General features: G+C 40.6%; 1 protein-coding gene across 21 annotated transcripts in view; it reads left to right on the top strand.

Moving 5' to 3' along the window:
- The window catches only part of LOC137140584 (receptor-type tyrosine-protein phosphatase F), a 154,947-nt gene that overhangs the window by 122,555 nt on the left and 9,244 nt on the right, over nucleotides 1–23,148 (top strand). For 14 of the 21 annotated variants that reach the window (XM_067528901.1, XM_067528910.1, XM_067528904.1 and 11 more), the window contains 9 exons: nucleotides 3,863–4,011; nucleotides 8,142–8,254; nucleotides 10,654–10,686; nucleotides 12,019–12,116; nucleotides 15,457–15,580; nucleotides 15,945–16,120; nucleotides 20,558–20,677; nucleotides 21,387–21,541; nucleotides 22,368–22,653. In XM_067528901.1, coding sequence (XP_067385002.1) covers nucleotides 3,863–4,011; nucleotides 8,142–8,254; nucleotides 10,654–10,686; nucleotides 12,019–12,116; nucleotides 15,457–15,580; nucleotides 15,945–16,120; nucleotides 20,558–20,677; nucleotides 21,387–21,541; nucleotides 22,368–22,653 — 1,254 coding nt within the window. The remainder of the gene's footprint in view (nucleotides 1–3,862; nucleotides 4,012–8,141; nucleotides 8,255–10,653; nucleotides 10,687–12,018; nucleotides 12,117–15,456; nucleotides 15,581–15,944; nucleotides 16,121–20,557; nucleotides 20,678–21,386; nucleotides 21,542–22,367; nucleotides 22,654–23,148) is intronic. The other 7 variants (XM_067528921.1, XM_067528918.1, XM_067528919.1 and 4 more) reach the window with 1 other exon arrangement.

Raw genomic sequence — 23,148 nt, 5'->3', positions numbered from 1 at the left:
GCCACGGAGGGAAAAGTGAAATTTGCTGGGAAACAGGGCATGTGAGGGGAAAAAATTAAGTGGTGGGGGGAAAAGTTAAATATGAAAGACAAGGGTCACAATACAGGGGAGACTAGACCCTGCAGCCATGTTTCTGCTCCTCGTAGATAAAGACATAAGGGTTCACATATACTACCATCTACTCTTCTCATTTTTTCCCCTCCATTTTCAGTGTCTGCATCTTTACTTGTGCCTTCCTTCCCCCTCCTTCGTCCTGTCTTTCACCATGTCATGCATCGATGAGGAGAGAGTGTGGGCTGCTCAGCCTCCCTGGGGAGACAGAGACGGCGTCAGATACATAATGGGCATCTTTGCATGTTTGTTTGTTTGTCTGGCGCACACCCCTGCGGCTTATTTGAGCCACTTTTGGAGAGACGTGAAGCTAGAGGGGTCAACTACAAGTTGAAACAATGTGGCTGTGCTAAACGCAGTGGACTCTGCGCTGAGGGAATGGAAGAACAGCGGCTGACTGGGGTAGTTGTGTAGCCCACGGGCCAGATAGCAGCCTCGATATACTGCTACCATAACACCTCTGCCTCAGTCTCTGTAACTCTCTCTTACTGTGTCTCTTCGCTCTTTGCCTTACCCACTCTCCGTCTCTTGTTCCGTTACTCTGTCTGAGACAAACACAATTATACGCACACACTCTCAGCGGCTATGACCTAGCCAAACACACGCTTGTGGAGGCTCAGAGGAGCTTGAGAATAGGCTCAGAAAAACTGATGTTCCACATATGCTCACACATTGGTTTACAGTCGTTACACACAATCATACATTTTAGCTTTTTTCTCACAGTTAGATGCACGGTTGTATTGACACATGCAATCGCTGTACTTTAATTCACTCATTAATCTTGTATATACAGAATTTACAATGCAGTATAAGTACTAGTTCACAGTCATATACTTTCTGTTTGTTCACTCCTTTCTAGGGATGGCTTAGTAGAGTGAATCATATCTGAATGCAATATCTAATCTACTTTCCAATTTCTGTGTAAATCTATGTATGTTTAGCCCTCAGCATATTCCAGCAACTTTAGTTTTATATGACTTAAAACAAGAGAATCAGTTGAGCTCTGTCATCATGTTTGGTTGTGTATGGAGGCACTTTTAAGTGGCTCTTTAATTAGTGCTCACAACTTGTCACTACAACCTGAAAATGAGATCTGATCAGCATACAACGTGAAAATGGTAATTAAATATTTATCTAACAAATTGAAAAAAGGTTGTCTACTTGTTTGGCACATTTTTTTTTCACAAGCTCCAAATACTGGAGTTCTATTAACTCGATAAGCCTCAAATAAGGACTTACAAAAGTAAATGTACAGAGTTGTAATAGAAAAAGGGCTCTTCTTTTTTTTACCATCCGTCAGCTGAGTTACTGACTTCAAGGAGTTTTCCTATAGAATTAGTACAACTCTTTGAATTTGAATATTGAATTGTCAACACAAAACAACTTTAAAAACGTTTTTGTTTTGCCCAATGGCCTAAGATAACAGTCAGATGTTATCATAAAGCAGAAGCCTTCCACCTTAATGTTTTTATATTGCCCTTTCCTTTAAAAAGGATTTAATATCTGCAAATTATATATTTGTTGGCCTCTGCGTTCAGGGAATCCAGGTGTTTTATCACATAAACAAAGCCATGTTCATACTGTACACATACACTAAACCAAGACTGATTTAGACTAGTATGAGAAACATGTCTACTTTAATGTGTCTCTCTGTCTGTGACTCACTCTCAGACTCACACATTCCTTCACCATCACTCCATTGTGATACCGCTCTGCGAGGGCAGAGGCATTAGGAGCTGCGTGACTGAGCTTTTATCTGATATTAGGGCCGTTCGAATGGATGATCCCAGTACTACACCGTGACCAACAGACAAAAAGCCCTCTTTTTTTTTGGTCGGTGCTCATCTTTCCTTTTCCTCTTTTTCCCTTATCCTCCTCTGAAAGCACAGCTGCAGTCATTTGTTACACTGGGAAAGAAAATTTTTTTTCCCAGGATTCCCTGCAGGGCCCCATCCCACAGTCTTTTTTGGGCCTTCCTGAAGGTACAGGAAGCCTTGTGGTGTCGTCACATCAGCAGCACCCCACCACTGTGTCGTTTCTCTTTGTTCCTAGATAATAGGTTCCTCCTGAAGGCACAGAGAACTGGTCTCATGGGCCGTGTGTGTGTGTGTGTGTGTGTGTGTGTGTTAGTGTGTGTGAGAGAGAGACAAAGACAAAAGAAAAACATTGCTGCTGTAAACTACGACTCTAATATGAAAACTTATAAAAAAATCTTTTTACTTTGCTACCTTATCTTGTGCCTCTGTTTCATACCAGAGGACACTGGTTTGCACTTACACGATTGTGACATCCTCACACACCCATACTGTAAATTCTTCCAGCAGTTGCCCAAGAGCCCACAAGATAACATAACTATATGACAGAGCACAAGACTCCTTAAGCTCATCTCAGCTTATCTTTCCAATTAATATCTGCCTGTGTGCCAAAGAGCAGTCTGCTGTGCGGCTAATGATCCAGATTACTGTTGCCTGCCACCCAACCACTCCCGCTGCATGCTGGGAGCCCAATTCCCTTCGGGGTCTGCGATCTGTCACCCATGCCCATCCACACACCCTTATTCCCCCTCCCTGACCTGCCTCTCCCATCATCGTTCAATAGGCGGCATGCCGAGAGCTAATGACAGATGCCTTGCACCTCCCTCTTTCTCGTTTATCATCTGACTCCCCCTTCTTACAGACACTTTTTTAAACACCTTACTGCTACGCCTTGTGCACCCACTCCAGCTACACACATACACTCACTCACCTAACTACCTCCCTTCCCTATGTCATTTGAAGACGAAGGAGCGGAGAGATGTCTCATTTACAACCAAGTTGGAAGCGCACCCTCACAGTCACCTCCTCCTCTTCCGTCACGGTGTGAACACTAATGAAGAAGAGATGAGTCCTCTCCTGTGCCCCCATTTAGCTCAGCGGCTAAGGGACAAACACTCATCCCTGCCTCGCTGTCTCTTCCTCTCGCACTCTCTGTCTCACACTTGCTCTGTCCTCTATGGTTTCAGTTTGTCTAATATGATGCAATGTTTTAATAGAAACATAATAATAACTTCATTAGCCAAAATGTTTGTTTTTGTCTTCAAGTTTGGATGATAGGTTTGTGGCATGATTGAACTTGGTCCTATTATTAACATGAAATAACTTGCTTCTCAGGGTGCCCTAAATAAGAAATCTGCCATCAGATATTATGAACCCCCTCTCATTTTCAAGGACTTAGCTATCACTGTATATTTTTGGTATTTCATTGTTCACTGCTTTGTTCCCAGCATTTTTATTTTCCACATAAACTGTTATTTGTTTTATTAATATAAAACTCTCTGGGTTTGATTGAACAAATTCCTAACAATAATTTAATGACCTACAACCCTTTGTAATTTATTTAAATGTATAATCCAAAAAAAATATTTTTTACCATGAGTCTTTGTTTTTGAGGTTTTGGTATAGTAGTAAGTACCTGCAGTTGTTCACAGCATAAGATGGCACATTCTACATATGAGAATTTTGCTTATGGGTTCTCTACAATTAAAAACTCTGTTAAATGTTGAATTTACCATAAAGGTTTGCTAGGACGCTTATAAATTTAACAAGCTATTTGTGGGCTATTTTTAACTCAGCTTTTTAGGAAGTCTAAAAGAAATCCCTAGGGAAGGCCACTGGCATTTAGATAAGAAAGGAAGCCTTGCATAAATCTTATAGCTCTGAAGTGACTAGGCTCTCACACACCTGCATTTTCCTTATTTTCTTGTCCTATACAGATGACATTTTCAGCCAGTCCCTACTCGGATCCAATCCCAGGTCCAGCAAGTATTACCCAAGAGAAACCTGAAATGTTGTGGGTCATGGGCCCAGTGTTGGCTGTGGTCCTCATCATCATCATTGTCATCGCCATCCTGCTCTTTAAGAAGTAAGAGGCTGTGCATCTTTGTCAATGCTATAGTCATCATTCTATGTGTGTGTGAGGTTGAACTGCAATGACACTGCAGTGTTTATGGGTTTCTTTGGGTTGCATCAGGAATAGTAATGAAACATGCCCCCCCACTCCCCGCCCTGCACACCAGGCTGCTCACACATAAAATTGTAACATCCAATTTCCTTACCATTTATACAGTGTAACAGAAAAGTATCCAAAAGCTGATTGATATTTCTTTAAGGAAATAATTATTTCTTCCCAGACAATTTTGGGCTAGGTGACCATTTCTAATAGTAATAAGTGAAGTGCTGGTTAAAATTCCATCTGATATGAAAAGAGCAGGCTGTTAAAATCTCTTGTTTTGGAAAGTTAAAAGTGAGAATTGTGATTTGACTATCACAATGTCTCTTAAAATTGCTTCAGATGCCACTGTGCAGCACACCGTATATAAATACAAGTCAACAAGGTGCTGGGGACGTACATATAAATAGCAAATGTAAGAAATTATTTTGAAATGTTCTATGGATTAGTTCATTGAATTATTTTTGTAATGTAATATTTGCTTTAACTAATGTTCCTTTTGCTTGTTCCCACTTCCTGGATTTACTGCTTTTATCAGAAAAAACTTTTTGATTATCTCAGCTTGTGCTCTTAACAACAGGCTCAGTTATAGCCCAAGTGAATAATTAAATAAAAAAAATGACAGAGGAAGCAGAGAAAAAATATGTTGTTTTCTGCAGCCCTACGTACAACGTCAGATAAAACAATTATTTTAATGTTAAAGGATAATGTGACTTGGACATTAGGAATATGTTTACTACAAACAAAAACTTAACACAGTCTGTCTCTTCCTGATTAAGTTTTCAAATCTTCTCTTTTGATGGGTCTATTAGAAATATGCAATTTTATGTCCTACCTATTCTCCAACCTGGCATCACACACACTGCCTTACATACTACTGTGTGGCTGCCATCGCCAGCAGACTTAGAAAGGGGCTGGTTAATAATAGGCCTTGAGACAGCTCACTGCCAAGTTGCACATCCTCTGTCTGGAAGCCCTTTCTCCATGTAGACACAGATTGACAGGCAGGACTGTGGGGAGGTGGTGTGTGCCCTTTTCACTGTGGACTGGAAGAAAATGTGCAAAAATAATCACACTGTAACTCAGGTTGTAATTGCTACCTGCATATTCGTCAATTACCAGCAATGAACACTGATAAGGTTATTTTCAAAAAGTCTCTAGCAAGTGTTAAATGTCTATGCTATGTTTTCAAGGTGTAGGTAGAATTTCTTAAAGAACTTCGGCCTTTGTTGAACTTAAACTACAATTATCTATTAATACCCCTTCCTCCCCATTTCTTTTTGCCCTCTGTGAACTCGGTGAATGCAGCAAACAGGAAAGGTGGGTACTGTCACTGTTATGTCAGTCACAACTTTACCTTCCACCACCCTTCATTCAAGTCCCCTTCATTGGTGTTGTGAAATTGGTGGTATTCATCAGCTCTTTGGGATTGCAGAGTCAGCTGCCTCTCAGCTTCTGTAGGCATTGTAAAAAACTCAAATACAAAAAATAGAAAACATCTTTAAATGTATGCGTCTAGTCTTATTTGTTCGATTTTAGGCAATTAATCAGCCATGAGAAGCAGCAGACTCTGTAGGCCTTGATAACTGAAGTCAGAGGGACCCTCAGGTCACGTCCGTGCACCCGTGCATGTTCCACATTTAGTGCAAGTGTTCCTCCTCAGATTGTTCTGTCTGCTGTGGTTTGTCTCCATGCTGTGTTTCATTATCCAGCCAGTGTCAGCGTGCCCCTTCAAGACTGGCCCCATCTGAATATGCCAAGGCGTCACCTGCTGCTGAATGGGCCATTGTGAAGTAAAGGCCAGACGGGAAAACTGCTGAAAAAGAAATGTTCCCATTTTTTAAGTTGACATTTTCCACCAAGACCTATCCCTCTACTGTTAGCCTTTATTCCCACTCTCCTCATGTCAGGAGTCTTAACAAAGGGCCCTGTTCTACCCTCATTAAGCATGCCCTGAACAGTACACATACACACTCACAGACTTACAGTGTATAAGTCTGTGTGTACTTACATTCTCACGTCTTAACCCTCAGTTTGAGCCAGTAATCAGTTTCCCCTTTGAGAAGGTTGTCATGTTTACTTTAGCCCAGCACTGAAGTTTAGTGTAGATTGACAACTGATTGGGTTAGAGTCAGAGGTGAGGGGTGTGGAGAATAGTACACAGATGTCCAACTCTTTAACCCCCTCCCCCCGACCAGACCAGCCCACCCCAGCAATGATCTGTGGGAAAACTGGATACGGTCTGGCTCAGCTCTCAGTTGGAGAGGAAGAGATGGTTGTCACAGATTAGCTGTCATGCTGCTAGCATTAGCTTAAGCCCCTGCTGCATAAGATAACAGGTGGCAGTGTGGCCCAAGCTGCAGCGTTTGAGGTGGGGCGGGTTTAGGCTGTGTGTACACTACCAGCTTTATGTATTCTCACCACGATGGGCTTCAGCAGAAGGCCCTGCTCCTGCCTAAAACCCATGCTCGCCACTTGCAAATGGAGTGCAATGAAATGTGAAAATTCCACAGGGCACCCTGATGCTTCCTTCCTCCCATTTCCATTTGCAGTGAGAAGGCTTTTGAGTATGCTGCTGTAGTAGTGTGTGTGTGTGTGTGTGTGTCTGTGTGTCTGTGTGGTTTTATGAAAGTAAGAGAGGAAAGTGTACATCTGTGTGCCTGTTAGTGTATGCATGTCAACAGATGCTGGCTGTCAGAACATTAGAATACAGGCAGTCTGTGTTTTCTTTTCCTCTCTACGTGATGGACAAACCTACAGTCGGGTGAGCTAAGCAAGTCCGAGCTGTGCAGTTCTCTTCTGTGCTATGTTCGGTGCTCAGCTAGGTCGGGCCTGGCAGCGCAGGTGCTGCAGAACTGTTCTAATTACCCAGTGTTGTGCCACCCAGCTGATGAGCTAATTACAGCATCCGCCTGTTTTCCTCTCAATCTGGAAAGCCAGTAAACACAATGTGTTGTTAGGACACACACATACACTCACACCCAACACATACAGAGCAGTGAAAAATCACACATTTAAATCTTTGATACACACAAACACAAACACTCAAGTACGCATACACACAAGGCAGCTGTCACCTATCCATGAGCAAACAAACCCAACCTAGCCCACTCCAGGAAAATGATGGCATTTCTTCAAACACATTAAACTCCAGTTGGCAAACTAATGGGGTAATGCCCTGGTATCTACTGTCAATTGAATTGCTGGTCCTCAGAACTAGTTTTGAGAACCATTAACTATGCCATTAACCTCATCAAGTGTGTAAAACTGTGAATATGTTTGCATTTTCTTTGTGTCTAATTTTATATAGAGCAAACATTTATCTCCTTTTACACCGCCATCATCCTGTATAAAAGTTATGATAGGCCACCAATAGAGGTAGTGATAGTGTTGCTCCCATTTCTTCTTTTTAGTGTCCATATATAACGAGAGAGGCGGCATCGGGGGCTGGGAGTGAATAGATGTGATGGTTTGAAGTTTGTCTCCCGTGTGTACCGAAGAAGAAACGTTATTGATAGTGTGACTGAAGTGAAGTTGTGGTGCACTATGTACAGCATGGTGTAGACTGTGGTCACGTTGAGATTTGTTTGAGCAACATGTTTATTTAACCAGAAACAATGCCACACTGGAGGAGAAACAAGACTCTCAAGGCACTGCCATGAAGGGTGAATGTCTACTTTTTTTTCTGTATGGCGCTTAACCTGGCTCCAGCCTTATTCCAAGCATAAGAAGTTATCTCTGCTTACACTGGAGCTGCAGGTCTCCCTGTTCGGACATGTGTAATGTACATCACAGTGGATGACAGAAGAGTCGTGTCTTTAATATCAGAATGTTGACAGCTGTGTAAAAGGGTACCGCAACAATAATTTCCTGCCTATCTGGGTTTCATTGAAATATTACAACTTATTGCCACAATGTCATTTCATATCATTCTCAACCAGTGTCACTTGTCATTAGCCTAAGGAATAGATGATTAACTGTTGAGCATTTTCGTCATCTGGGCATGATGTAGTTAACACCGTTAACCGTTTCTACCACTTCAGGAAACGGGCATCCCCCCTACCCAAAGATGAACACTCAGGTGGAGTGAAGGACTCCCTGCTGGCCAACTCCTCTGACCCTGTGGAGATGAGAAGACTCAACTACCAGACCCCAGGTAATGGCCGATAGTCTAACCAGTCATACATATGGCAAAGCTCTGCTTCCCTAAACACCTGCCGAGAGAAATACATTTGTTGTATGTATATGGCATATGAGATAAATGGTTAAGAAATGAAAGAGTCCTATGTTGGCCACTTGTGAGAGTTAAATTTTATATTTTAAACGATAAATATTTCATATGGAATGATTTTTAACTCATGTCTAAACAGTCTTTTTAGGAGCAATTCACTGTACTTCTGCAATGTCTTCCCCTGTGATCTCGTTGTTGTCTCCTGCTTTTTAGCAGGTTTTGCATTATGAAATTCCTGTTTCCTGCTTAATATTTCTTTTTTACTCTCACTGTAAATCTGACCAAAAAAAGAAAAATTGGTCAGTAAGAGAAAATAAGCAAATCAAGTTTACATCATACCGATCTCTAGTCAGTATCAGTGAAATCATATCGGCTGAATTTACATTCCTTTCACGCACAGTTGTAAAGTGGGGTGGGCTAGAGGGGAGTTGTGTCAGGCTGCCCGCCTCAGCATCAGCCTTCTTCCTTTTTCCTCCTGATCTCCTCCCTCCCCACCCGATCCTTGCTCCTCCTTCCTCCATGAGCTCCTTTCATTCCCTCCAGCTTGTAATGAGTCCTGCTGCCTCTGATGTCAAGGTGAGCCGGGCGGAGGGAACAGTGGAGCTGAGAGAAAATGTCAGCCCCTGTGCCTGGGCGTGTGTGTGTGTGTGTGTGTGTGTGTGTGTGTGTGTGTGTGTGTGTGTCCTTTCTCACGGGTTATTAAAGATCCCATTTGCCGTACACACACACAGCCCCTTGAACCCCTGCAGAGGAATTAAGCAGTGCTGCTGCTGTAAAAGAGCCCTGTTCTTCCATCCTCCCACTCCACCTCTTTCTTCTTTGTCTTCCATTTCCCCCTGTAGGGTAATCTCTCTCTCTTTCTCTCACTCTCTGTCCCCCTCTCTCTTTTTATACTTCAACATTTATCTCCTTTCTCTCTATTTTCTACCTCACTGTTTTGCTTGAAAAGAGGTGATTATCAAAAATCACCAAGGCTGCATCTAGCTCCTGAAAAAGTGTGAGACTCCAAGGCTGAGCTGAGTGAATATTGAACAGGCCATTCCTCTGTCCTACCGCTCTATCTCTCTTTGATTCGCCCACAGCAGGTGAACATTCCTGCTCTGATTGTGATTGTTGTTAAGTGGTCCAGCCGTTTGCAGCTCATGTCTCCAGTGTGTCAGTTTGTAAAACAGACCTTGGCTGTACCTTTTGGTACTCTATGAATAAATTACCTGGTTTATTCTTGGCAGACCTGGCTCCGATAATATTTGCAAAGACAAAAATCACTTGTTTTTGTTTCTGCTGTAGTATTGCAATTTATGGAGTAGTGCAATTTATAGTAAGTAATCAAGAAGGAGTAGTCAACAGGGAAGTTCTGGAATAAAATAACCTGAGTTTACCCAGCAGTGATAATGCAGTTATTATTATTATTATCATTATTATTATTATTAATGCTATTATTGTCATTAGAAAGTGGAGATAAAACTGCAAGCCTAATGATATTAAAGTAAAATAATATTTTCACATTCATTTTGTTTTTGCTGTTTTTTTTTTTGTATTTTTATCTGCGAGTAAAAGAAATAAATAATGTATAATTCTATATGCCAATATTATAATATATGCAGCTCAGAGCAATATTATACTATTTCTTTCTGTGATAAAGTATGAAAAATAGTGATACAAAATTGTGACATTTTACACACCAAGTCCAAGAAGGAAAGAATTCAGTCTGTTTTACTGTTGGTAAATGGTACAGTTACCACCAACTTTTCAGTTGTAAACATCCATCAAAGTTCATACCCTGTCTTTCTGGCATAACTTGACCAGCCCTTCTTTTTGTTGGTGTTGACTATACTATTCTACTATAGAATGAGAATTAGCACTGAATGATCCACTCACTTTTATTTTGCTTGTTTTCTAATATGAGACAGAAATGTTGTTTATAATCTGTTTGATCATCTGACCACTAACATGTTCCCATACGTCAATAGTTCCTATGGTTATTATAGTGTTTGTTCAATGAACACTGATGATGAAAATGAGGCCAAAACTAGATTAAAATGAAGTCTTCTTAAGGTAAACTCATAGTGCCCTTTACCCTGTATTGCAGTTCACACTGAACAGTCACAGGGGAGTATTTTAAAGTCTAGCTTTGTATGCTCTTCTGTTTAACAGCCTAAACTACACCACTTGAATTGTCCTGAGAGGGCAAACATGACATGCTGTGCACTCCAACTAGCTTGAAAGGTTATTTGCAGATACTGTTTGGCCCCAGTCTGATCCCGAACCATCTCCATTGATTGAGTGTTCTTTTTCCTCCCTCCTTCACTCTCCTCTCTCCACAGGTCCCAGCTCTCATCGCTGCCCCAACACTCCAAGTTAGTCTGCTCTCTCACCAAGTTGTGTTATACCCACACATGCAGTCTCTCTTCCTCTCTCTCTCTCGTGCTCCTGATCCCATTCCCTTGTTGCAATCCTGACAGACATTACAAAACAACCACCTTGAAGCCCCTGGAGCTCCAAGGATGCAGTAGTGTCCTCTCATGGCTGTTTAAATCCCACAACAAATGTTTAGTGTGGAAGCAGTGAACTAGATAATTTAATACATAGTTCAGCTTTACTCTCTGTTTAACCAACAGCATAGCTGTACATGGCATGGCTGAACACATCTAAATACATCTAGACAAATGTAAATTGTAAATGCTCATAGAATCCTTTTTGTGGAAGTATTAAATAATATAATTGGCCAGGTGTCATCTTGTGCAGTGACCACAGTTACCAGCCATTAGCATTAGACCTATTTGCTGCTCATTTGAAAGCATGATCCATGACCTTACAGATGCACTCAGCCAAAGACACTTATGTTACATTTAAAAAATTTCTGTCTGATCTCTGTGTAAATTGAAGGCTATGTGTAAGGTTAATGATGCTACATATTGTATATAACTTCCTCATGCGTTTTCATGTGTAACAGCCAAGTTACTTTGAACACATAACGGAAGTTCCCAGAAATCCGTTTAAGCTCAGAGCCAAGTTCAGAGGCACAGGGGGAATTTGTGTCGGCAGATTAGCAATAAATCATCGAATAACCTGGCAATGAGAAATCTAGAGAGCAGCAGGGGGGTTGTTTGAAATGTATCCAGCCCGAATGCTTCAGGCTGGGCTGAAAGATTGTCTATTGTAGGGAGAGAGATTTTCAAAGAAATAAGTTTTGGCTGGTGACCAGTCAGTTATTTCCTCTCTGGGAAGTGACAGTGTGACTGATTTGTAGAGACTTGTGGGTTCTTGCTCACCTCTGCTACCAATTGTGTGTTGTAGAGTCAGAGAGATGCTGCCTCCTGCTTCCTTCCAGGAGCATGCTCACCCAGTCACTCATGTGCATCGCTGTGCCAGCCCCACCTCTGTCCTTCTCAGCATGATGATATCACCAAATGTCACTAGCCTGTTTCAACTTGTGTTCTCTCTCGGTCTCTCTCGCTCTCTCTCACTCTCTCACTCTCCTTTGTTCTTCTCTCCCTTTCTTCATGCATTGTTGAACAAAGTGCATTCTCCTCATAGTTACACAGCCACCTCATGGTTCCACTGGCAGCCTCACTCACCTTGTGGTCAAACCAGTGTTTGTGTAAGTCAGTGTTCATGTCTAATGAAGCAACAGCCAGGCCTCACTCTTTTCTTCGTCCTTTCCCCTTTTCCTCCTCTTCTTCTCCTAGGAATGAGGGAGCACCCACCCATTCCTGTCATCGACCTGGCTGACCACATAGAGCGTCTGAAGGCCAATGATGGCCTTCGCTTTTCTCAAGAATATGAGGTAAGAGTCATGCACTAATCCTGCCTTGTCATCTTTCAAGCGTGTAAACGCGTTTCTCTGTTTTCATGTCTTTGAGGAAGTTTATGCCTTTTTGATCCCATATGCATGTATTCTAATGGATTATTGAAGATGTCTTTCACAGACCTTCTTCAGTCGTTTTTACAACTCTATTACCAATCCCACCAGGAAATCAACAGTTATATTAAATGCTTCACAATGATTTTTGCACCAAACTAGCAGGTGGCGTGTTGCTTAAGCAATCTTTGTGTGTCCTAATGTGTCCCTGAAGAATGCTATTTTGTAGGCAGTCTCCAATGCATCTTGGTGGGGGATTATCTCTCCTCAGTGCTCTCCCTCAAAAACAAGGGAGCAAATTTTCATTTAAAGTGGCACATAGTTGGTTTAGGGAGTTGTGCGGCCAGATGAAAAAGTGAGGCTTCTTTCAATACATAAAAATAAGACTTTTCAGTCATTTATTTCTTTGTTCTTATTGTTCAATGTGTTTTTTCTAATCAGCCCCATTTCTCAGTTTCATAGATCCAACAAGGGTGTTGGAATGATTGTATTTTCTTTACTTTTGCCATAACCTAAAAGGTTACATAATTGCATCTGTCTGTGTGCCTGTGACCAACATATGTTGCTACAGCATGAAATTTGCAGTGCAATTTCACACTCCCAAGAGAGACTGCAAATTTGTTGTGGTGACCTCATCACCTTTCCTCAGACACCACAAGCCCAAACTTTAGCCAACACTTTATAACTGTTCTGTTATCTGCCTTGTCCAGTGTTTACCGTGAAAATAACATCTATTTGAAAACCTTATATAACTGTCCTATCATCTACCCAGTAGTGTTGCCCACATGAAAAAAAAAACACTTAGAAGTGCTATGTGCTGCTTTGTTTGCATATTGCATTCCTATATAAAATTAATGCATTCTGTGCAAATATCCTCATGTTGGAGGATGCAGCATGGGCTGCTATTGAACTTTATTTTGTTGCACTGTTCAGTGAAAACTGATAATGACAATGAGGCCAAAACTATCCAAAGATGAATAAATGTAGTCTTCTTATCCTAAACACATAGTGCCCTTTACCCACTATTACAGTTCACATTGATTAGTCACAAGGGAGTATTTTAAAGTCTAGCTTTGCATACCCTTCTGTTCATTTTATCATTAAAGGTAGACTAAAACAGAAATCTCTACGTAGGACTGTATTATAATACATGGCATTTTATATTTTGTATGCAAAGTTGAACATTTTATAAAATAGCATATAATAGTAATGGAATTTTTTTAATGTTCATTGTGAAGTTAACAGGTATCTGGGGAGATAATTAGGCCTTAGTAAAGATCTGCACTCAATTAAGTGTTTTCTTGTGTTACTTGTGTTAGTGCCTCTCCAGCACATCACCCTTCTGTCCTGTTGAGTTAGTGTAAACTAATCAAGCCAGAGATGTGGCTTGTATGACTGCAGGCAACCAGCCCGACACCATTCCCTCTACACACCAGTTATTCCAAGCCAGGGAAGACCCCCTCCATGGCCCGGCAGATGGCCCTCCATTTCTGTGCCAGCTGAGGCACCGTGGCAGAGCTCATGGCGCTTTGTCACAGTCACGTTCTCCGGTTGCTCCCATTGCGTCTTACCCCAAGGCACCGAATTTGTAGAGGCATCACCACTTCCTCTCCCTAATGTTTTAGTCGGCCTGACACTTCCTTTGCCACCAACGCCAGTCTGCATCACACTGAGCAAGGAGCACACTGGGTAATGAGCAGAATTTGTCAATCAGACATGCTGCAGCTCCCACTGACAGTCTTTTATCGCAGAAAGCAATATCATGCTGCAGTCGTCATAGCCCTATCATTATGTTCATTTGAAAGCATTTCCAGTGTGTCAGCGAGAATACCATGGGCGTTTGCTTCTCACCTCTTTCTACCGTTTCTACCTAACTTGTTTGCTAGTTGTCATCAGTCTAGTGTGCCTGCTGTGTTCACTGAGCTCTCAAATGGATATGACATGTTTTGACTGCAAATGAAATCTCTTTGTACTGGCGGGCATGGACAGAGAAATTGGCAGTGCTGAGCTCATCAGCTGCAATAGGTCTGTGCCCACATGACTTTCACTGCTGAGCAATTTGGAGCTGTAGTGGAAGGTTTCTTGCTTATGAGCACTTCACATTTTTCCTATCTTGTTCACAATGAAATGGCATGTATTATACATTGGTTCTTCTGGAAACTAAAATATTTGTGTCTGAAATAACATAACTGTTGGGCCATATTCTTACCTATATAGGTGCCTTTTTTACTCCATAACTTAATTGGAGACTAGAACGTTTCTTTTGTTGAACGTAGCACTTGAATACCAATTTGCTGTATCCATGCTATACAAATTAACTCACAGTATCTGACAACTGCCACATGCATAGCTTAGCACAACACTTGAAAAATTACTCATAATTTTATAGCCCAGCATTCTAATCTGCATTCTTTTCAGGTCCATTATTTTTTAATGACAAAATTCATTTGTTTTTATACTTGAAGTATTACATGTTGACATAAATTAATTTCTAAAAATTAAACTAGTTTACAACCATGTTGACTAAGTGGAGGGCTTTTAGACCATTTATTGTGACTCCTGCTGGATTTGCAAGGTGAAAGGTCTGGGGAATTAGTGGACATGGTTCCACTGCTAGCCGAGGGGGATCGATACGGAATAACAAGAGACTCTGTGACATTATCAAGCCAAGGGATGGGAGGCCATCACATATCTCTCCAGATCAATATATATGCAGTCTGCTGTCTTCTTAGTGGAAGAGACAAATGATGCAAGAACGAAAGGGTCAGAAACTAAAGGAGGCTGCAAGGCAGGGTGAAACAAAAATACACGATTATAAAAGCAACTGGAAGACAGGAATCGTGGTTATCGCAAGAAGTTGTGCATGTGACTTCTCAGAATTGGGTAATTCAATACCACCCTCCTTGAAGGAGACAGTGAATGTTTGTGGTTGCCTGCACGCTTCTGCAAACCTTCATATAATACCAGCTAAAGTAAATTCATTCTCATTATGCTGGGTTTAGAAACTGGAAGAATATGTTGGTCCAATCTGTGAATAATGACATTTATGGTAGATGTAAATCAGTCATTAAATGTCCTTATATATGTGCTTCATTCAAGATATCACTTTCAATCAAATACTTAACCTAATAAATAAGCCTAAATAAACCTAATATTAATAAGCCTCAGCCATGCCATGTTTTACACAGTATAACACTGTCACACTGTATATCTCTATTTTTCTGTAATTTACTGTTTCTCTTTTCCTTCTTGTCCTCTTTTACAGTCCATTGATCCAGGTCAGCAGTTTACCTGGGAGAACTCCAACATGGAAGTAAACAAGCCAAAGAATCGCTATGCAAACGTCATCGCTTATGACCACTCCAGAGTAGTACTCACGTCTGTTGATGGTAAGAGCTTATGTAGCTACTTAACCCCTCAGATAGTCACTGACGGAACTACCATCGATTGAGACCTCCTTTACAAGTGCCAAGAATAGGCTTCATTTGCTGTGCTACAATTCACCCACAAATTCTTCGCACCTTTTTTACTTTTATATAAAATGTTGATCATATCATGTAGATTTGAAAGTACCCTTCATATTAAAGGATTGATTATAATGTCCTCAGTATCAGTAAAGAAAAAGCCATAAAAGTGGCATTCATTTTGATTTACAATTACACTGATTTTAGTGTCGTATGTGCAGTATTATTAGCTAAAATAACCATACTATATATTTAACAGCTATATGCTTGCTGGTTCTCCTCCTTATAGCCGTTCCGGGAAGTGACTACATCAACGCAAACTACATTGATGGCTACAGGAAGCAGAATGCATATATTGCCACACAGGGACCACTGCCAGAGACCCTGAGTGACTTCTGGAGGATGGTGTGGGAGCAAAGATCCACCACAATTGTCATGATGACAAGACTAGAGGAGAAGTCGAGGGTAGGGACAAAGTGTTTTTGTGACTCCATTCCAGTACATTTAATGTATTATAATCTATTTATTTATTAAGGTTCATCTTCAAATATGTACATTTATACATTATAACATTTAATAATAAACAATATATTCATTATTATAAGAATACCGTTACAGAGTAAATGTAAAGAATGTATAAAATACAGTAAATTGGAAAGCTAGAAATATAATAAAATTTTACTTTAGTGAAATTGAATCAAAGCACATTTGCATGCAGCGGATTGTGATAGAATAGAGGATGTAAATTGATGTAATGCTTTTATCTGCACCATTGCATACAGCACCATTTACCACTACCTGGGTACTAAACCAAGCCAATAGATGGCTTCTATGAATGGTGAAAGTGTGATCCTAGAATCAAATAAGATCAAATGACTGTCTTGTAAAATGTAAAGCTATCGATGTCAAAACACTACATTTCAGACAGTCAGCATTGTCCAAAAGTTGACACGTGGCCAGAAGTAAAGTTTCCGAACTTTCAGCACATCCAGTATGTATGTATTTGTCTAGCTCAATACTGGGGAAGAGACATTGCACCCAACAAAGCCTGAAGGCATATAGACACCAAGCCCTACTTTAAAGCAGGATTTGTCAGTCTGATCAAAGTCACAAGGACTTCAAAGAATATTTTGGTTGTCTGTGGACAGCATCACTTCATGTTTCTTCTCTCCTCAGTCTTCAATCTCTAAAAACTTCTTTGTGGAGTAAATTTGCACAACAGCCTACCCCCCACCCACCCCCCATTGTTTGTTTGCCACTCATGGGGAGGTTACCATGGTAACTATGATGCCAACATGCACATACAGACAATAAAAACATTTTCATCTAATTTATGAACAACTGCAGTAATCCTATTTAACGGCCTGTTATAATGTGAATTCTTGTTCATTCATTATTTATAAATTGCCCAGAGTTCAGTATGTGATTGATTCAGTTGTAGTTGTGCAACACCACGCCAAGGTTTCATAGTCTTAGAGAGCCTCATTTGTGTTTGCACTTAATTTGGCTCTCATGGTAATGAAAACTTTGAAGGTGAAGTTAAGAGGATTGTCACCCAACAACACTCATTTCAACCTTCCTAAAAATGCCTTCAGTTTCATAAAAGCAAAAAAGTAGCACACGAGTAACTTGAGATTTTAAATGGGGATGGGTTTTTTTAATTAACATCCCAAAATCATGTTCACAAATTCCTAGGAGGAAATAAATCAGTGTGGAACCATGCCAATATGTGGTGCTTTCTTAGTAAGTCTGCATGCAGTGCCCTAATGAAAGAGTCCCCAGACTAAGAACTGGGAGTAAGAGAGACTGAAAGAGCTCATTTTGAACATTGTAGACAAGTCCCTACCTAAAGCTCTGTTCATCAATAGTGAGTCTTCAGAAGCAACTAAACAAACTTACAAAGCATACATACCATCATCTACTTTAACTTTGAGTTATTGATGCAGTCAGTAATTTAGACAAATTGTGGGCACACTAAATTTTTTTGGAGCAGAGCTCATTTATTTGTGCCTTGGAGAATAACTGCAGCAGGCTTATGTTTGATAAGATGATTTTTATTTCATATTCCGTCAGCGAGTATCTGTGCGTCCTCGCACATACCCCTCATACATGTCTTATGTGTCTGTTTCAGAGCTCTCCTGCTCAGATTCTAGAGCTCAAAGCCAATTGTGCATCCATAGAGACAAAATAATGGAAAACACAACAAACATAAGAAACTTAAAGAGAAATTCCTGTCCCCACCTCCTATACACACTTGAAAATCAATTGGCTTGCCACCGCTACTGAGAGAGACACAAAGAACCCAACCCACCTTAAACCAACCGGGGTGGTTGAAACCTTTTTGCCCACATATATCAGACTACCGTTCAATCTTTAGTACGACATCATTAAATGGATCAGAGAAAGATTTGGGCAGCATTTAAATTTTGAAGCCAGGAGAGGCTGAATAACTCCAGCCTCACCCAACAAAACATATTTTATCCTCATTTTGACATTTCCAGTATTGATAGAATCCTCCATAGAGTCTAAATTAACATATTAACAAATACAGTTTGTTTCTATGAGCATGAAAATAATGTGTATTATATTACTATTTAAATTCTAATGTATGGAAATCACAATTTCAACCTCCATTATGCAGTGAAATTTAATAATAATTAGTGGTAAAAATGCCTGTCGCAGTGTTTGAATGATTTTTCACAATGCAATATGAGGCAGCAAGCAGTGGGTTGAACTGCTAATTTGCCTCCGCATCAAAAGCTGCATTTTTTAAATAAGTGTAATAGTCCTGACAATTCCTATCAAATTGCATCAGGTAAACAGTGTTTGCAAGCTGTAAATGAATAAACATTTAATAATATAATTACCAGAACATGGCAAAAAGCCAATTGCACTCCTGATTAGACATGCTGTATTTTGTCCAGTCCTATTTCAAAAATGCACATCCTCTACTGGACTATTTCTCTCTCTCACATATGCATCCAGACATACACATATGGTGAGTGAGTCAACCTACCACCACCCAGCCAGACTGATGTCTTACACTAAACAGAGCAGAAGCCTGATGAATATGATGAGATCCAGCAGCGGGGAAATTTCATCTTCTTTTAGCACTATCGATACTAGTTAGTGAAACCCTAAAAGGTCATGACTTGAAATAAGACTAATGGTATTATTCACTCATGGATGTGTGTGTGTGTGTGTGTGTGTGTGTGTGTGTGTCTGTGTCTAGATAAGAGGTCTGTGTCTTTTGCAAAAGGCCAGTTGACAACATGTGTGAAGCAAAGTTCAAAGCAGAATCAGGTGATAGTGAAACCTGTAGTGTGTCTGTGTGCACGGTTGTTTGTGAGAGAGAATATGCCACCCAGAGATATTCATTACAGCAGTGACTGCTAATCCATATGTTTGTACTGCAAGTAGTTTCCTATCACTCAATTGAGTTTCTCCTGCACGGTCTACCTCGGCCACTGAATGGGAGCTGTCACCAGGGGAGGTGAAATGTGAGGGGGTGAATTTTAGCACATTTTGTTTGTTGATTTGTACCAAGCTCGCTGAGACAGCCAAGGTGTTTCCAAATGTCAGCTCGGTACTGCAGTATCAATATGATTAGCCTACCCGTGCCACAGCTCTTCCTCTCATGCTCTCAAAATCAATAGCAGCACGTTCTAGTCCCAGCAATTCTGACAATTCCTCAGTTTTTTCTCTTTTTATAGATATATATGTATATATAGATATATCTATATATATATATAGATATATATATGTGTATATAGATATATATAGATAGACATAGACATTCAGTGCTTCTCTGAAATATTTAGCGTTTTAGTGCTTCTTGCTGTTAGGCACAGTGCCATTTGTTAATTTAAGAGACATGTTAGTTGGAGAACAATTGTTAAGGACTTATACTGCCTCACAGAGTCATACTATGTGCCAAAAGCTTTTCAAGTGTTTTCGTTTAAGAACACATACAAAATATTGCTGAGCCCAGAAGCTACAAGACCAATTGGCTGGCCATGTTTAACATTTAGATAATGATGTGACTCATCACCACAAAAACTTGAAGACCCTATAAACAACTTCTAAAAAAGGTGTAAAAACTACAGATATTCAAAAGCACCGTGTGACAAATTCTTCAAGTGTTTCTAGAACAGACACCTTGCTGTAAAAATTAGGGCCAACCTCCATCTAAAGCCAGTAGTGCATTTTATTAATCTGTTGAGAAAGGGTTCATGTAGATGTCTGTCAATATTGTTCTGAGTTTTTGCTTATTTGTTCCTTTGTAATGCCAACAGAGCCTTGCCAAGCCACAATGAGTAAAGTGAAAATTGGGGCAAGGGCATAAGATACTTAAGATACACACAGAGAAAAGCAGAACCACTAAGTGCCAGGATCTTTGGCCTCACACTGAAGACAGGCACACAGTGAGGTTTGTTTTGTGCATGTAGAGCCAGGTGGCTGAACCTGTCGTCCCTCCACAACAGGCCAGAACAGGCTTTTAGGCACATCTCCCATCACAATGCGGTACCCAATCATCACAAATGTGCCAAAAGCACACATGACAAAGGGTTATGAACCACCCGACAGTTAGTTAATTCGAAATGATCACAGGCTTGTAAAAGACAAAATGGGCCTTTTAATGGTCTTTTGAAACCTGCTTCAAATGCAGACACACACAGATGTACATGCACAGTCCTGGATCACTGGGGCTCATTTTTATATGATACAGGAGCTGACTCTGAGTCTTCAGTTTTTAATTAGACAGTGGACAAAGCTTTGATCTGACCTTTTTAATGTTCCTTCCTGTTAATCAGTGTGATCCTACAAGCCTCTCACTAGCCTCGTGGAGGATGTTGGAGGCAGTTCACTCCTGACAGTGTGCCCTCTCTCTTGTTCTGCCAGGTGAAGTGTGACCAGTACTGGCCTTTGCGAGGAACAGAGACCTACGGGATGATCCAGGTCACCATGCTGGACACTGTGGAGTTGGCTACTTACAGCGTCCGTACTTTTGCCCTCTACAAGGTACAGTACAATGCTGTCTTTTACACTTGCAGTCACAGTGAGGCAAACTCATGAAGGACATTTAGCAGCAGGTAACTGTGGTTCATCATTACTGAGGTCACTTTTTTAAATGTAATTCCTTATTTTTCAGAACGCCGATAAAGGCTATTACCACTGGAATCGTTTTTTTTTTTCACTGCTATAATTGGTTTTTAACATCCAAGATTTGTCTCTTGTTCCCTAAAAGGCAATGAAAGATTTCATTTTCGTACTGTGATTCATGTAGTTCAGTGCTGTGGTGACTGTGGTTTTGTCCTTTATTTCGCCTCTTCCAGTTATTTTTTATATTACTCACTTAAAATTTCAAACATTGTTATAATTCCTAATTAAATTCAACTCTCTAGCTGTTGCATTTCCTCTGTTTCAATCAGGACTGGTGACAATACCAAGAAATAGCTGGAGGTCAATTCCAAATGTATACATGTTATCTGCATTTTCAGAAAGGTCACAGCCTATGAAAGTAGAGCATGTTCTATGCTGCCACCAAAGTCCAGACCTTTGCTTAAAATAGCTACACTTCTCACAATTACATATAAACTTTCAGCCCTATTACAGGTTTCTCTTTAAAAAGCAGCAAATTACTATTACAATTACTTCACTATGTCAGGGCACGTATCTCCGTCAAGCTCATTTCGTTCTACATTACCTGTTTCCCCCGACTGACCTACAGAATGGCTCCAGTGAAAAAAGAGAAGTGAGACAATTCCAGTTCATGGCCTGGCCAGACCACGGGGTGCCAGAGTACCCCACACCTATCCTGGCTTTCCTACGACGGGTTAAGGCCTGCAATCCTCCAGATGCAGGGCCTATGGTCGTCCACTGCAGGTGGGTTTAAACATCATCATGTACCAAAAATAGCTTTAGTTAGGTTTTATGTTGTTTTTACAGTATGTTATACTATGTTCAATATACAAAGCTACATCTAATCTATTGCTTTCAGTGCTCTGGTAAGCTAAATGTATAAATATATGAAATGTTATTTTTATATACATTAATCATGAAATAACAAGCGTATTATTGTTGTTAAACAAGTGTTCAGATCAAATCAGTTCAAATTTATTTATGTATTTTATGTATTTTTACTCGTCATCTGTTACATATTTTCCAGCCAGTCATTAAGCCTCTTGGGAAGCCACAGTCACAAACTTTGTGCAACAAGTTCTTTATGCTATTATGCAGCTATTGTGGTAGAGGCAGCAATTCATCTACTCTGCAAAGTATAATGTCCAGTTTCCAGCTGTCACCCTAAAACATTAACATGCTATTCTAAATGCATCCTGACCACATTCAGATGAATTTTCATACACACAAATATGTATAATTTGCATTTTAATAGAATAGAATACAACAGCATTTCAATTACAGTAGTGCATACACAGCAAAAAAGACTTTAGGTTAGAAAAATTAAATTAACAATCTCATGTGAAAGCTGAGATTGATATGTTAACTCCATTAGTAGTGCTTAATACAGTAATTTACAACCACTTTGGAGTTTCATTTCAGCACTGTGTACCAGTTTTGTCCAGATAAATGCACCATGTGAGATGCCTTTCATTAATGGATTTCATTATGCAGTGAAAATAAATGTAAAGTAGTTCTCTACTAAATGCAGTGAAACACTGTTTTTATACCTCCTGCCGCTCTCCATCAGTGCGGGTGTGGGCAGGACTGGCTGCTTCATTGTGATCGATGCCATGTTGGAGCGCATGAAGCACGAGAAGTCCGTGGACATCTACGGCCATGTGACGTGCATGCGTGCCCAGAGGAACTACATGGTTCAGACAGAGGACCAGTACATCTTTATTCACGAGGCACTACTGGAAGCTGCTACCTGTGGAAACACTGAAGTACCAGCTCGCAACCTCTATGCCCACATCCAGAAGCTCACTCAACCCCCGCCTGGGGAGACAGTTACTGCCATGGAGCTAGAGTTCAAGGTGACAGAAAGTAACACTTTATTTGATTGATTGTTCAGTGTAAAGCAAATACATAACATTTTTACAGAGTTATTCAACTACAGAACATGAAATTTTGAGAAGTAACGTTGCCATTCTGCTGGCGTTTCTCAGTCCACTCTGATCTGGCTACATTCGCACTTTCATTGTATGTCATCAGTGCAACAGACTGCAGTAGCTTCTGTCCAGGGTGTCGCTATTGTGCCAGATTTGCACACGAAGTACTATGCACCTCCACTTGTCAGTGTTGAAAATTCCCCAACTGTGCCAAAGCACAAAACACAGCAGCTAGCACGGTAGCATCAATACATACAGACACACGTTTCAGGGACCAACAGACCAGAACAACCACATAAACACACCAAGATGCGGAGATTTATCCAGATGACTGACACTCACACATACACACAGCTGGTGTTCAAGGTGACTCACGCACATTCACACCTTCTGTCAATAGCCATCGACTGTGATGTTATT

The sequence above is a fragment of the Channa argus genome, chromosome 14 (genome assembly GCF_033026475.1).
Source record: "Channa argus isolate prfri chromosome 14, Channa argus male v1.0, whole genome shotgun sequence".
NCBI lineage: Eukaryota > Metazoa > Chordata > Actinopteri > Anabantiformes > Channidae > Channa > Channa argus.
The sequence above is the reverse complement of the archived record's forward strand: the minus strand, read 5'-3'. Positions and strand labels throughout refer to the sequence as shown.